Source organism: Muntiacus reevesi, chromosome 13 (genome assembly GCF_963930625.1).
Source record: "Muntiacus reevesi chromosome 13, mMunRee1.1, whole genome shotgun sequence".
NCBI classification, from domain to species: Eukaryota; Metazoa; Chordata; class Mammalia; order Artiodactyla; family Cervidae; genus Muntiacus; species Muntiacus reevesi.
The window spans coordinates 63,036,047-63,053,024 of NC_089261.1; the positions used below are offsets into that span (position 1 = coordinate 63,036,047).

At 39.7% G+C, this 16,978-nt stretch overlaps 2 protein-coding genes across 4 annotated transcripts in view; one reads left to right on the forward strand and one right to left on the reverse strand.

The window, feature by feature from the left end:
• Positions 1–16,978, reverse strand: part of LRBA (LPS responsive beige-like anchor protein) — a 719,345-nt gene that overhangs the window by 288,416 nt on the left and 413,951 nt on the right. The window lies entirely within an intron of this gene.
• MAB21L2 (mab-21 like 2) lies at positions 11,447–14,136 on the forward strand. Its single transcript, XM_065904407.1, has one exon. The coding sequence runs from the start codon at positions 12,463–12,465 to the stop codon at positions 13,540–13,542; it is 1,080 nt and encodes a 359-aa protein (XP_065760479.1). The 5' UTR covers positions 11,447–12,462; the 3' UTR covers positions 13,543–14,136.

Genomic DNA, 16,978 nt, shown 5'->3' on the forward strand with positions numbered 1-16,978 from the left:
TGAAAAAAAGTCTGCTGCATGCTTCTCTCTCTTTAAAACTTTCTTAACACAAGTGATTTTGTGCAATGGCAGTATATGTGCCCATTCCCATAAGTGACAAAATAGGGAGCAAATCTTATTAACACTGCTCAGATTCTTTACATTTTAATGTTAAAATAACATCTCTTAGTACTGGACATATAACAACTTAAAGTGTGCCAACAAATGCCTTAGAATTATGCTTGCATTCTTCTAATAATAGAGACTGTCAAACTGACTGCATTAAAAAGCCTTTGTTTTAGGACACCTAATGCTTCTGCCGAGTGCTGCCTACTGCTGAGCCCTCTCTCTAAGCTGTAGCAGTATGCTGGAGCATGCACTTGCTCCAAGAAAGACATTAGTCATCATTAACAGAAGCACTGACACCAAATCTAAGTGCCTCTCCGCAATGACCAAGTGGCAATCATCTTTCTCTTACACTGTCAGTGCTGATTAGGATTTTCTTTCATGAAAATTTAATTTGGCCCCCTTTCTTCAGCTTTTTCTTTTTTTACATTCCTATAAAACTCTGCATTCAGGAAAGATTTCAAACACAGCAAAAGACACTGCACCTATAACATAGCTGACAATACAGAGGTTACAAGATTCTCACTAAATATTTTATCTAATCCAACAGAAAAACACAGGCTAGCGAATGAGTGACAAGCAACAGGGAGAAAACCATGACTCTAAAAGGAATCCTGCTTTTAAGAATCTGTAGACCTCAAAGGAGGACTAAAGCAGGAGACCTGAATAAAAGTCCTCTAAATATTAGTTACATAAAACGAAAACTTCTTTAAAACTGAGATGGTCAGATTTCAATAGCAGCCATCTTTCACCATGTTTCAGTTGCATATTTTGTCATTTCTTAAGAAGGAAGACAGAGGTATTCACACAGCCATGTCACTGCAAACTCGAGAAAATATTTAAGCATCCATACTATCAGTGAGCATTAACATGCTGGGTATGCCAAAAAAAAAAAAAAAAAGAGCGGGGGTGAGCGGTGATATTTTCAGTTGCACTGGACAAACAAAAGTGATTCATGTGGCCCTGCATGGTACCCCATGACTAGATGATACTACAGACTTAAACTGCGGTTCTGTACAATATCACAGTGTTAAACAAGATATCAGAGTGATAAGTTATTTAAGGAAGTTTTAAAAAACATTTACTTTTCTGTTTTATTTCAATTTGTTTAAAGTTTTCAAAAAAAAGTAAGCATGTGATAGTTTGCAAGGATCCTGGTACAATCCACACTCCCTTTCTAGTTATAAATAATATCTCTTTATGTTACTTAAATTTTGTAACAAAGTAGATGCTGGCTTAAATTTAAAATATTTCTCATATTATTTTATATCCCTTTTAGAACATGTGTACTTTTAATCAAAACCTGTTACACTTTTGTGTTTAGGTGAATATGAACTGTACTTACCTTTGAGTGTAAATATCCATATGAAAGTCTTTTAAAAAAAGCATCAGCCTCACTTCTTTTTAAATTCAGAAACAACCATAATTTATCAAATTTTAACCATTATATGTTCAATTCCTGACTAGTTCACTGTGAAAAGTCATTTAAAACAAATTTGAAGGTCAAACAGTAACTGCTTAGTCTCTAATACATCACATTTATAAATGATTCAAGTTTTTTTTTTTACTGCAGTTGAAACATTTCAGAAGAAATTAGGATTTATAAAGGATCTTTACGGGCAATTTCTAACTACTAAACTTTTATAAGTTCAGAGTTATCATGAATAAGTAAGGATCTAGTCTAAATTAAAAGCAAAACCATGCAATAATGACCTAATTGTGCTGGCAGAATATCTTTACAAATAATCTGCTCATTTCTTAATTTCTAAACTAAGTAAAAATGTTCTTTGAATTCTCAAAAGCTTAAAAGTAAACTCTACTGAGTTGCACAGAATTTTACAAATCAGGATTTCCAAAACTTACAACAATATAATTACTAATTCTGAGGTCCAGTACTGAAATCCAGGACGTGTTCAAGTAGAGAAGTTTAGCTCTGTAACTTCCACCCCTCAACCTAAACCTCCAAGTCACTTGTCAGTTAAGGGTTGGGCGATTTATTGACCGGCCCTGGATGCATACTGTCAGGGCTGAAGGAAATATGAGAGAGGGTTGTGGCGACTGTTCTGGAGCTCATTGATAATGACATACCTGCCTCTGTCACCCATTACCCATACTACAAACTACTTAGACCTAACTGAAAAATCAATAGCCTACTTGCAGTGGTTCCTGTGGCTGCCTCCTTTGATTGTCAGCTCCTGTCTAGGGTCAGCACTTACATGAAAGGGGCTGTGACTGCCTGATGCTTTCAGGACAACCTAACGATATGAAACTAGCCAACAGAACAGTAAATTCTGTCTCTCTGCCCTCCTCATCAATTAGGCTTTGACTAGGCTTGCCTGTAGAAACCTGACCTTTTAAGTTTAGGTGAATATGGACTAGCTGAACACACCATTGCCCTCAGCACTGAGCCAGGAAATCCACTGACAGGTTAAACAAAACAGAGGGTTGTAACTGTCATAATTTGCATTGCACTTTCACGCCAACAAGGGTGTTATCAGTAGGGGCAAGCCCTGGAACACACAACTCCAGCACCCTTAAGCCACACTACTCATAAATTTTCAAGTGAAGTGAGATAAAACATAAATTCACAAATGGCAATGCATTTCTCATCTCTTAGTCTTTCAGGCTTGCACTTTGCAAACCCACAGAGTGTCCATCAGCAACGCTCTCGGTGGTCACCTGCCATGCCTACTGCATTAACAACGGATTTCCAAAGAATACAATATAGACATAAAAATAACTCAACTATGCCCATTGAAAAGCTATTTTAGAGTGAATTTATAATAAAGCAGACAGACTGACTGATCTATAACTCAAAATGAGAACAATTAGATCTCAGTATGCTGTCTTTTCCTGTCTCACTTTCCTCCCTCCAAAAATATCCACAAGCTCAAACAAATAATAAGTTATCACGTAAGTGAAGGGAGGTGTTGAAATTATTTCCTACCATGCTAGTCTGATACAGCATCTTTTACAGTTTGAGGGAAAACTAAGAACATCTGTAAAATAAAAGATGTTAACACTTTTATGCTTGTCAGATCTTCTGATGAAAACAAGTGAAAACCATGAGAAAGTAGCATAAAACTTACTTTAGTGACTCATGGTTTGAAAACCATTTCCCTGCTTGGGTCTATCTTTTATCACAACATAAATATGGTAATGTTATAGTTGCTTAAAGCAACGTCATTTCTCTAAAGAGAAGACCAAACATTCCTTTTTTTAAAGTTCATTGTGAACTTGAACTTTATTTGGCTTCAAGAACTAATATTTACAGATTAGCTAATCTTAGTGAAAATATCAGAAACACTGAAAGATAATTCAACAATCTGAGGAAATAAACACACCTGCCAACCCTGTCTACACTTTTAAACACATACAGTTTTGTTAAATATATAAGAATACACAGCCTGTTTCATTTTCACATTTCTGTGATCCAACTCTTACCAAGCAATAATTAGCATACTCTTGCAATTTATTCCAACTTGCTAGTGGGATGTCCCTCACAACTGTCTTCATATAATTTGCATTTTCCCCTAAAGTCTAAAATATGGACTATAACCATTTGTAAGCTTTTTTTGTGTGTGATTACTTTCACACTGAAAACTTTCAGATGGTTGTAGCAGAACAGCGCTGAAACTCTAAATGTGTGCAAAAAGATTTCTGATTTAAAATCAACTGCTAAAGATACAAACAACAACTCTGATCATGTTGGGGTAAGAAATTATAGATTTCTGACTATCTAGAAGAGGCAGAAAACTCCTCATCTGTCCCCTCATTTAACAATTAAGAAAACATGAGTAGAGATAATGACTTGATCAAGGTCATTCACACAACTTGTAACCAAGAAAAGGTAAAAATTCAGGGCTTTTTATCCCCTAGATGAATGCTGTTTTAATAAGCTACCCACCCCAATAATCTTGCGCTTCCCTATGGTTCAGCTGGTAAAGAACCTGCTCGCAATACGGGAGACCTGGGTTGGGAAGATGCCCTGTAGAAGGGAAGGCTACCCACTCCAGTATTCTGGCCTGGAGAATTCCATGGGCCTTATAGTTCACAGGGTTGCCAAGAGTCAGACACGACTGAGCAACTTTAAATATAATGTACGTCTCCCTGTATCTTATCTATCCAGGTAAGCTATGTGACAGTCAACTTACATTAAAAAAAAAAATACACAGCTTAGTATTTCATTAATTTTTAATACAATTTATAGAAAGTTTTGACATTTGAAGGAAAGATTAGATTTGCAGAACATTTAACCAAGGTTAAATAACCAACAGAACAAATAACCATTAGGAATATAACATCTAATGAAGTAAGGCTGGAACCCTTTACTTATCTAACGAGATGATTAACGGCGCATCTGGGAGCCTTCCAGGCCCTCTGTGCACCTATCTGATGGCAGAGTGAAAGGGCATGGATAGTGTCTGTCCCAGCAAGCAAATCATTTGGAAAAAGTCACAGTCATAGATCAAAGATTTTTCACTCTATCTAGGCTGATTTAAACCTACCAACCCAGGTTTTGTCTACAGACAAAACCAGTCAAAAAGTAAGAGAGTGATTCTTTCGGATCCAAAGATCATAAGGGAAGGGAGAAACGGCAAATTCAGAAAAAGAAACAGACTGGCAGAATCTTGATATACATAGGCCAAGACAGCTGCTTTATATCCCAGCTTTATTTCACATGGTTAAAGGAAAAGTTTCCATTCCTTAGACCATCAAATATTATTTCATTTATACTACACAGATGTCTTCTATATGTAGATTAGAGCCAATGAAGGATTTTTGTTGTTATTTAACTACTACCAGGAATCAGAGAAACCTCTCAGCACATCACTTTTACTCAAATTCATAGTGTTTAAAGGAAGGAATAGGCTAGATTTTTTAACATGTTCATTAAAAATACCACACAGTCTAATACAGATGGAGTGCTGCAGAACCTATATCTCAAGAAAAACAGATGCTGAAAAGAACTAGTTTTCCTGAAATGTAACAAAAACTTATCTACAATATGCTTAACTGATAAATTTTAAACAGAGATACACAAAATGACTCATATGGACTGAAAGAAATACGGAACATAACACCAAGTCTTACATTTTGAACTAAGCACAGCTCAGTACTGGCATAATCAACATCCCTCCTCTCCATCATCTGTTTCATAAATGTCTGGCACTGATCGCAAGAGAAAGTAGAAATGAGAGTGGGGATGGCTCTGAGATCCCAAGAAACATTCCACATGTGACTCAGTACTATTATCTTACGAAACAAAGGAAACCACATCTTCTTTATAGCAAACAATTCAGTGTTCCAAATAGAACTGAATGTAACTGAAATCAAAAGGCTTCACTTATCTAGCATCAAGTTTAACAGTAACAATCTTGATTTTCTATCTTCTGGAAGTGATATTAAAGGCCAGTAAAAGTTTGTTTCTCAAAGATGGAGGAGACACAAATTATAACCCACTAATTATATAATCCTTCCATAAATCGTTAAGAATTGGCTTTAATAAAAGCACACTTTCATTTGTTGGAAATTATAGTATGTCATGCTGTCAACGTTATTAAACAGGAAAAATATATACCTCAGAGTATATTAGTAAGATAAAATTGTTAAAATGAATGAAAGAAGGAAGAAAGGAAAGATAAAGGAAGGAAGGAAAGAAGACAGACAAGGCAGACTTTTATTTGTTCAAACTTTTCAGAACTGTCTTAGAGAAATAAAAGAATGTGACTGCTGCAGCTCAAAAATGTGTATATTTCTTGGTAAAGTTAAAAGACATAAGTGAAAATATAGTAAATTCAATGAAATACCTTCTGAAAAATAATCGCCAAATTAACTTAGACTGTCTTAACACTGCATGTTAATGTAAATGATGTTGCATTTACATTTCAGTCAGGCTAAAAACTGCTCACTTCCATTTTCCTGAATACAAGTTCACTTGATGATATTACCTTATGAACAGCTTAATAAAAAGTACTCATATACACAGTTGGTACTAAACTTCGGAAAAAAAACATCTATTTTCAATTGTCTCATCCTACTAAATTATACTTGTATAATTAGACTTGTAAAACTAGACTTGTAAAAGTTTAGTAAGTATAAATATCACTAATCAAATATATTATCCAAGGTAACCCAAACAAATTTAATTCCACAAAACAATATTCGAAGGTACATAAAAGTATTTTTCAATAAAGTTTGAGGCTTCAGTAATGCAAAGTTAAGGCCATTCCTTTGACTTTACAGAACACTAAATTGAAACTGTTCAAACGAGAACAATATCCTTGGCTTACCAATCAATGTGATTACAAACTTGGAGTTTCTTCTTTTTTTTTTAAAGCTATTTTGTGAAAGAAATTTTAAAAAACAACTTGTTTTGGTAGTATGACTTACCATATAAATAGGAACTATCGTGAACTGCTCAAAGAAAACACTGAATGACTGATTATTCTCCAGATTGATGTGAGAGTCATAATTATCAATAGCTTATAAATAATTTCTCTGACTCTTAGGAGTTTTGGAAAATTAGATCATTTGACAGAGAATGAAAGAGAATATGATTTTACTTTGACTTTTAATACAATGTGCATCATATAATCCTAACAGTTGGTGCTGTTAAAGCTTACGGATATTTTAATATCTTAAGTAATGAACTTTCACCAGTTAATACACTATCAAACTATGTTTGGATTATTCTTATTTTTACTTGAATAGTTTTTAAATTTGGGAATTTAATAGTTACTTATTTTTCCTTTTACACCTTGATCCCCTAAAAAAGAATTTTCTTCTTAAAAATATTAAGCATTTCTATAAATACACTAAATGATAAAGCATGTAAGAACCACACATTTAGCAACTTGCATTGACATTTTTAAAGTCAAATTTTAGAGGATAAGAATATATAGAGGTAAGCATGTGATCTTTTGTTTTCCCAACAGTTGACATTTTTAAGTCAATAATCTGATTATTTTTAAATAATTCTAAAATGTTTTCCTGGAAAACAAAAACATATAAAGTTTCCATACTCTTTAGGAAAGATTATTAAAATACTATATGCTGTTTCCAGGGATAATAAATTAATGGGTATCTTTTAAGTCCCAGTGATATGATAAAGTAAAACCTGCTCTGAAGTTTAACTCAGCACATTTCTAAGTAAAGATCAGCAAAAAAAAAAAAACAGTTTAAGGATTCTGAATTCCCTGGAAATGTAAACAGGATTATAACTGTCAGATGTACAGAAGCACTGGCTTTGGCCATTAGTTTGGTTTTGCTCTGAGAAACACAACATGAACTACTGAATCATTTCTTTTCAAATCCATACATTCCCTGCAACAGTTCAAGCTTCATCAGCAGTGCAAGAATGTATAAAAATGACAGGCAAAGAGCATCACTTTTCTTTTTCTCTCATACTGTTTGCCTGCGAATGGAAGACAGGGTTGTTTCTCAAAGAACTGAAGTTGAGGTTGCTTAAGTCTATTGCTGAAGGAAAATATGACTGAATTCTCTATGCAAGAAAGTCTTGTAATTAGACAAACTGAGAAAATCAAGCACTGTAGTATTATCCCAGAATAAAGTATTATAAGATTAAAATTCTAACTTACTTGCCCATCATTCTTCAATTAGAAATATTTTCAGCTTTATGTATTCTGTCAACTCATCACCTTATTTTAGCACCATCCATACAGTACCTGGTTCTGCTTCTGATTTTAAATATAAAAAGCCCTTCAAATTAAAATATACAATTTTTTTTCAAAAACATTGTATTTGTATAAAGAGTTAAAATTTTTATTCCCAAGTTTCTGTACGCATAAGTGTTTCACTGCAAAGGGAAATTCAATTAATAATTAAAAGTTTATTTAACCACAACCAAGTAAAAATAGGATCTAATATATGACCTGGCTACTCTTCTGGAGCTTAAACATTCACATTTTTCAAAAACTAGCACAGTAATTGCTGTAATTTGACTCATTTTTTTTTAAGGAAATGGGAACTTTTCAGACTAAAGTTTAAACATACATATTTGAGTTTATAGTAACTAAAAACATGCCCACCTCAGTATCTTCTATAGTCTCATAAAATGTTCCTAGTGTAAGGACGATGAAGGTAAACCCTAGAGAAGTCTGAAGGTTATGGGCCACATGAAATCCAAAAGAAAATATTCAAATCACACACTGCGTGTCCTCCTTCTCTTTTTAGGAATGTCTGTAGCCAGACCAACATGATAAGTCTGGGCAGAAGCATGCTGATGTTGGCACTGCCTAAACCAAACAAACAAGATGTTTAACAGTCAAATAAAATGTCCTGCAGCCTCCCTAATGAATTTGTCAAGGACCATCAGATTCCGCTCCCCCTCTTTTGCCTCATTAACTCAAGTATGATGAGACGGATTATAACAAGAGAATACAGATCAATCGGTCTGCAGACTTGAAGTGGCTTTTAGCCTCTAGAGTTTCCTTCTCTCACTTGGTCTCCTTTAATAGAATACGGTATCTCCTGCAGAAGGGGCTGCCACTTCGTTTTAATACACCATCAAGGAGCTGCTGATGGGCTTCTATACTAACATACATAAAAGCAGAGGTGACAGGGGCTCTTCAATTACAGCCTCCTCGGATACCGTTTCCCCCTTCAATTATTCAACCAGAGGAAGAGCGGATCCGCAAACACACAGCTGAAGCTGCGGAGAGCGGAGGCAGCCAGTGAGTTGGGGTGGGGGAGGGGGGAGGAAGGGAACCAGCAAGAGGGAGCATTATTTGCTGGAAGTGTTTAAGTTTATTGCTCAAATGATGTTTCTAATTAGTACCACGGCAATAAATTAAAGTCGCCTTTGTTTAACTGATTTATTATTTACTAGAGCATCTACCTCGGACAGGGTAAATTGGTAATGAATTGTTTTTAAATCAAAACATTTGTTTTATCATCCCTCGGCCTCAGTATGTAAAAGTGGACCAGTGAGGGGACAAGGGTGGGACGAGGCTTGGCTGTGCTGGCCGAGCAGGGAGGAGAGGAGGCGGGGGTGTCCGGCGAGCAGCGGCGAGAAGCTCCATGCGGCCCGGGCCGCCCCACCCGGGAAGGGCGCGCGGGCGGAGGGCGCCGGCCCGCGGCTGGGCGCGCGGAGGCGGGCCGGCGCCGTCACCGGGGCCTCGGGTACACGCTCGCTCCCCGGGGCGTCGCGGCCCGGGCGGTCCACGCGCCAGGCCTGAGCGGCTCAGACTGGGGACGCGGAGAGAGGGTCCAGGAGGGCAGGCTCCGCACCTCCGGCCCCGCCGCCAGTCTCCGCCCAGCAACCGCCCTCGGGAGAAGGCGCGCGGGATCCTCCGCCGGCTTTCACGCCGCTCCCGCCGCCAAGTGCGCCTCCTGCAACTAACGCTGCCCAGAGCGCCTGCGGCCGCGGCCAACCGCCCGGGTGCCAGCGGAGCCCGGGCGCCCGCGCGCGCGGACCGCGGAGCGCCGGCTCCGTCCATCCCCCCGCGGCCCGGGGTCCGACGCCAGCGGCGTGCCCGGGAAGGTGGGAGACCGCCGGAGCCCGCGGCCGCCGGCGCCGCCGCCACTCCCGAGAAGTCACTACAGCTCGGCGTCCCGCGGACTTCTCGTTCCAACCCCGGCCGCTGAGATGCATGGCGGACGACAAATCCGACTTGATTCAAAAAGGACAAAAAGGGCAAACTTCATTAGAAAGGGATCTATAGCAACAAGAGTGAAGGGGTGACAAGATGCCAGTGGTCTGCACCGGACACGTAAGAAAGAGGTCCAAGTGTCTGACAGCAAGTACCTGATGAAGCAAACTTTCCTCCGCAACTGAATTCGGGTTCACCTGGTTCAACCTTATGAGAGCAAGTCAAACCTTTCCACGGGGTTTTGCAAAGCCTCACACAGTTTGCAAAATGAAGTTTTAGCACAACCGGCTTCATAGATTTTCATTGTTACAGCATTCTCGGAGAACCTAAGGTCCAAAATCTAACTAAAAGTTATCCCCATCTACTTGATGTGTCCTGAAAAGACTCGGAATCCACACACCTGAGGTTCAAACATAAACCTTCAATTCTAAGCAAGTCAGAAACACTGTTACAGCTTTTTCAACCAAAAGTACCTTAAGACTGCCATGGGTTCAGCTTGAAAGACTAATACGTCGACTAAAAAGCACATGCATGAGTCTCACTGAAATGCCAAGGGAGGAGTAAGCCATCTGTGTAATCAATAACAGAATAGTTTATAGATTTTTGCAGCAGTGAAGTCTTTTAAAAGCAAGAGTCAATTATGAAAATAAAATGATTTTACAAGAGAAATTCTGTACTGCCTGAAAAACATATTCAAAATTAGATTTGTAACATAACTTTAACTCAGGTTCACATTTATTTTTATTAAGTTTAAAATAATTTTAGTGGCTTATTTTAAAAGTATATCCAACAAAATTCTACCATAAATAAATCTGCACCATTTCTCACAATTTAAACATATTTTCTCTCTAATAAGTTAGTTCTTGCAACAATTAATATTAAATATATCTTAATCTTAACTATGAAGTAATTATAAAACAAGGTACTTGCACTATTTGTGTCCTGCCTTGTTTTTCAACAGCATATGGAAATTACTGAGAAGAGATTTACGATTATAAACCTTCACCCCATGTCCACTCCCCCACCCCAACTGCCCAACTGGCGCACACAGACAGCAATTGCTAGGGTTCTTGGCAACAATGGGAGGGGAGGGGAAGAAAAGGAAGACTTTGCCTGAGGAGAAAATCTAGAAAAATTTAGGTCCTTTCCCAGATTTCCCTTCCTCCTTCCGTTTGCCTTGAAGCGAAAGTAATTTTGTTAGAGTTTGCACCTTCTTCACAATGCTGATAGGAAAGGAAAAAAAAAAAAGTGAACCTTTCTGAACCACTGCTACTCTCCCTTGAATCACTTCAGCCACCTCCAAGAAGTCCCTTCTCTATATACTCTCTTTCTTCCTGGCAATCGATAAAAGAGGAGGATAAAGAAGAGGGGCTGTAAAACGTGGGTAAGCGGCTGACTTCTACCATCTCCTCCTCTTTTCTTACTTCTCGCTTCCCTCCCTTTCTTTATCACGGGCAGCGGTGGCTGCTACTGTTTGCCAAGCATGCCTGTCTTCTCTCTGGGATTGGCCACAGCACTGACAGCTCGGATAGCGATTGTAGGAACTGAAGCTCCACCCCCTCATGATGGTCCTGGACCATTCATAAACTAAATAACTCCAGGAAACAGCAAGGGAAGAGAGAGAGATTGGGGGGGGGGGGGAGAGAAAGAGGGAGAGAGGGAAAAAAGACAGGGAGGGAAAGGGAGGGAGGGGGAGAGGGAGGGAGGGAGAAGGAGAGAGATTAGGAGAGGGGGAGAGAGAGAGACATCGGAGGGGAGGAGGGAGAGACGACTCAGAGAGTGGAATCTGCACAAGCAACCTAAAGGGGGAGGAGAAGAAAAATCCTGAAGTCGTTATAACTAAACCCCAGATGCAACGCAAGCAAGGACTTCGTCACACTAAAACAGATTCTGTGAGAGCCAAATTTATAAATTACGAAGCAGAAATGAAAATCAAAGAACTTCCAGAGGTTTGCACCTAGAGAAAGACAAGAAGGATCCACTGCAAACAAGCGAACCCAGTCCAAACAACGCCTCCAGTAGGAAAAGAGGAAAACCGCTACCAGAGGACCCCCGAGCGGAGAGCAGACCTACACACTGGGAGTGCAGGGCGCCTTAGAACCTCTGAGCGTGCTGCGGGCTGAGTTGCACTTCGCTGCTCTCTGGACATTAATTACACCCTTCACCTTCCATTTGGGGGAGGGCGAGAGAAAAGCGTTCACCTAAGCTGAATAGAGAAGTGCTACCAGCGTGGGAGAGAAGTTTAAGAATGAAACACTGAATGTTTTGCTTTTATTTTTAAATTTACTTCGGCACTTAACAGACCTCATTTCCAGATTTCTGGACCATCTCCGCTGCAGACGTCTAAGCCTAACCTCTTGGTAACCTGAATTTTCCCGTCTCACCCTGTCTTTCCCCACCCCCCTTCTTTCCCTTCATCTTGCCCGCAGGCACATCTTCATTTCACTTATCAAGAGGAAGGGGGGGAAAAAAAGTCCCAGCAGGTACTTTTCTTTTTCAAAGATCTTTTTTTTCTCCCCTTCTTATTTTCTGGAGAAGAAAAAAGCTTTCAAAAGACGGGAAAGAAAGCGCTAGACGGCTGAGGCATCAGCCGGTCAGCCCAGGTGGAAGCAAGAGTGAGAGTGGGGCTCAGGGGGAGCGCAGTGCCTCTTTCGCAAGCCGCAGGGCCACCACCAGCGCCTGAGCCTTGGATCCCTCAACGTACTGCGAGACGCCGGTGTACAGCCCGGACCTGTGCCCCAACATGATCGCCGCTCAGGCCAAGCTGGTTTACCAGCTCAACAAATACTACACCGAGCGCTGCCAGGCGCGCAAGGCGGCCATCGCCAAGACCATCCGAGAGGTCTGTAAGGTGGTCTCGGACGTGCTCAAGGAGGTGGAGGTGCAGGAGCCTCGCTTCATCAGCTCCCTGAGCGAGATCGATGCCCGCTACGAGGGTCTGGAGGTCATCTCGCCCACGGAATTCGAGGTGGTGCTCTACCTAAACCAGATGGGCGTCTTCAACTTCGTGGACGACGGCTCGCTGCCCGGCTGCGCGGTGCTCAAACTGAGCGATGGGCGGAAGCGGAGCATGTCTCTCTGGGTCGAGTTCATCACGGCGTCCGGCTACCTCTCGGCACGCAAGATCCGCTCCCGTTTCCAGACGCTGGTGGCTCAGGCGGTGGACAAGTGCAGCTACCGGGACGTGGTCAAGATGATCGCGGACACCAGCGAGGTCAAGCTGCGCATCAGGGAGCGCTATGTGGTGCAAATCACTCCTGCGTTCAAGTGCACCGGTATCTGGCCCCGCAGCGCGGCGCAGTGGCCGATGCCCCACATCCCCTGGCCTGGCCCCAACCGGGTGGCGGAGGTCAAGGCCGAAGGGTTCAACTTGCTCTCTAAGGAGTGCTACTCGCTGACCGGCAAGCAGAGCTCCGCCGAGAGCGACGCCTGGGTGCTCCAGTTCGGGGAGGCTGAAAACCGCCTGCTGATGGGCGGCTGCCGAAACAAGTGTCTCTCGGTGCTGAAGACGCTGCGGGACCGCCACCTGGAGCTGCCGGGCCAGCCGCTCAACAACTACCACATGAAGACGCTGCTGCTATACGAGTGCGAGAAGCACCCGCGGGAGACGGACTGGGACGAGGCGTGCCTGGGGGACCGGCTCAACGGCATCCTGCTGCAGCTCATCTCCTGCCTGCAGTGCCGCCGCTGCCCCCACTACTTTCTGCCCAACCTCGACCTCTTCCAGGGCAAGCCCCACTCGGCCCTGGAGAGCGCTGCCAAGCAGACCTGGAGGCTGGCCAGGGAAATTCTCACCAATCCCAAAAGCCTGGACAAGTTATAGGGTGCCGGGGGCTGCTTGAAAAGCGACACGGACGGGAATGCTCTCGAACACACGACAGACACACAACTCGGCGACAAACTGCGAGAACTCCAGGCACAAACTTTTCTGTCAGCCACCTAAGAGGAACGGAACCCGGCTGAAGGCTTCCTTAATGCACAAGCAAACAAAAAGGAGAGCAAACCCACCACCCAACCAAAATCACATTCTTGCACACAAGTGATCGTTTTCTTCCAAACAATGTGAATTTAAAAGGTCACACAAAAGAAGCAATCGGACTTTGCCACCACAAAATGAAACCCAAGGTACATTTTCAAATCAAAATATAGTCGTTTCTCCCTTTTCCTTCTCTCCCCTTGTTCTCTCTCTCCCTCTCCCACCCTCCCCACTTTGTTTTTGGTTGCCTGAATGTTGTCACCAAGTGAAAAAAAAAAAGTATTTAATTATATGTAAAATTCCTCTTTTAAACAAAGTTTTGCTGATGTTAACTGTATCTCAGTGCCAATGTCAAATGTGCCCCTCCTTCTCCCACACCTTTTCCCTCACCCTAAGCAGTCTTGTTGAAAACAGTAATAAAAATATGACTTTACATTGTAATTGACTGATTGTGGATTGTTCTTAAATGAAGGCAGGTGAGAGCACAGTTTGTAATTTATAATATAAAGACGTGAACTTGAGGAACTAAATGCAAGAAGCTTCCATTTTAACTGCAGTCTGCAAAATTTACAAATGTAGAACATTTTGTAGATTTAACCATTCAAGTTTCCACCAAGATATTTAGAAAAAGGAAAATATTAATTTTACACAACTATATATTTGTTCTGTAGATTTTCAGATTAAAAGTAGTATCTTATTTCACACTTGAAAAAAGAACAGATTTTGTATGGAAGAACTAATTCTGATCCTAATTTTAATAGAAAAAGTTTTTCACATTAAAAATTAAGAGACTTGCTCTCTTATGCTATAATTTTAAAAAATCCCAAGCCTGAATTACAAAAGAAACATTTATGGATCTTTTCTGAATAGTTAACACAATGAGTTAATACTTAGCTTCCAATCATTTGTTCTCTTCAAGTTTTAAATAATATGAACCTAACAATTAAATCAGCAACAGTAAAAGAGAATAAAATAGATACAGTAATTTTCCTTTTCCCCAGCAAATGGTGAAATGAACAATCCAGATTTATAAATTACTTCAAGTTTTTAAATGCCTTAATGATAAATGCTGTAACTATGATCATCTTTTTAGAATCCAAATCCCAGAATTATTCAGAAGTAGCTTATAGGCAATTTAAATTTTAAAAAGTGTTTCATACTGTTTTTATGACCAAGGAAAAATTACATATAAGTAGGCTCCTCCTCTTTCTGCCTTTCTAATGTATTCATTTCAACGTTTCAACTTTAACAAAGGTTTCTTTCTAATTCAAGGAAATAACTGATTACAAAATTAAATAATTAGTAAAACTGAAAGCATCCCCAAGGTTCTTCTCTATGCTGAAGGTTACTGTATACTCCATTAGTCATGCTAATACAAGGCCCAGGTACTGAATACATGTCAGATTTTGCTCTTTAATTTTATTCTTTGGATTAGCCCATTTTTTAACTTACTGAGAAAATCCATGAATGAGAGATACAAAGAAGAATGTTCTACAAAGCAATTTTAAATATTAGAGAAGTCAGAGTTTGGGTCGCAGGGTATGGAGGGATGAGCAGCAGGACAGCAGAGATGGATGAAAACAAGGAAGCTACTCAGAGCTCTGGTGCCTAGTTCAAGCAGGCTTCAATTTTTAAGATTCCCAGGTAAAAACTCCACAGCAAAAACCAGTTCTGAGTTAGAAATATAAACTTTGATTTTAGCAGTTCTGAAATCATCTCCACTCTTTCAACCTATACCAGACCTTTCTCAGGTCTCTTTTCCTGCAGACATAGAACAAACACTGTAACAATAACTGGGTCAGGCATATATACCAGTTTTTAAAATAACACAAATGAATTTATTCTTTAGGGAAAATGTTCTGATTTTTAAGAACAATTTCAAAGCAAGCAGAAGGTACTTACAAGCAGAAGGTATTTACAAAGAAATGACGTAAGGGCAAGTGTTTAGTTGAAAAGATAAAAATGACATTTTAAAATGACCATTTTTTCACTCACGAAAGTATATAAAGCATTAGACATGTCTTCTCCCAAATGTCCCAGGAAAGAAGTTTTAAGAAACAAAAATTCCCCCAAATTCAGTATCTTTTTTTCCATTCTTATTTAATATAATGCAGCTATCACCAACAAGAAAAGAAAAAACTCCAGTGCCTCAATTAAAAAAGCACCAACATCTATACAAAATCAAAAATTCTTCAAATAATGGGCTGAAACATTTTACTAATATAAAGTAGCTACAGTTTTGATTTCTGTACATTTGGCAGGATGCAGCAGTACAAGGTCTGTGATTAGGCTCAAAGATCCTATATTACACAAGCAGCAGGGGAAAAAATAATTTAATGATGCTGCACAGAAAAAGATCAGACAGAAACAGAAGTTATACCTTCCCCCCAAAAGGAGTCAATAACTTCAAAGCGCCTAATCATAAACATTGGCAGAGGTTTTAACAATAAGGACAACTCGTTAGATACTTTTAAAATAAATCACATTTTAGACTTTACGCCATGTATGTCCCAAAACATAATAGAATATTTTGAATTAAATTTTGGCTTTTCACACACAAATCACTATAAATTAGAGAGTCTGAGTAATTTTGGTTACTTTCCTTTCCTGAAGAAACTAAAACAGCTTTTCAGACATTCCAGCCATATAACAAAGTAGAAATTTTTCCTAGCTGATATAATTTCAGAATTAAAGTTTTCTCTGCATTGGATGAGCTGCATTCTCAGACTCAAAACCATCAGTTCCAGCACAGCCTTCCTTTCATACAGTCTACCAAGTCCCACCTTAATAAAAGCAGCAATGCCGAACACCCAAGGGCTATAAACAGGCGTAAGACAAGAGATGATTTGTAAAGTTTTAAAAGATTATAACATTTTCATTAAGAATGACTTTGAAACTCTTCTAAGTCACTAAATTTTAATAATTCAGATGTTTACAAATTCAAAGAATTTCCTACCAATAAACTCAAGAAAAAAATACACATGTGTGTGTGTGGACTTAAACACCACACATGACACATACACACCAACAGCCTGGAAAAGAAATGATTCCATTTTTAAATACCTCTTCTCTTTCTACAGGTTACTTACTTTGCTCATTTTAAGAGAGACTCAGAACAAATTCTACCATTCACTTTCATGAAATAAACCTAATACTGGCTTTACGGCTGTGCTACAAATGTCTCTTAGTAAAATAAAGTTGCCAAGGTCTGAAAAGTAATCAGAAATACATTTTAAAGGGGAAATTACATTTTCATTTAAGAATAGGAAATTATGCAGTGCCT

What these genes read in the sequence shown, in the direction of transcription:
- MAB21L2 (XM_065904407.1), top strand. Translation starts at nt 12,463, where the DNA reads ATGATCGCCGCTCAGGCCAAGCTGGTTTACCAGCTCAACAAATACTAC.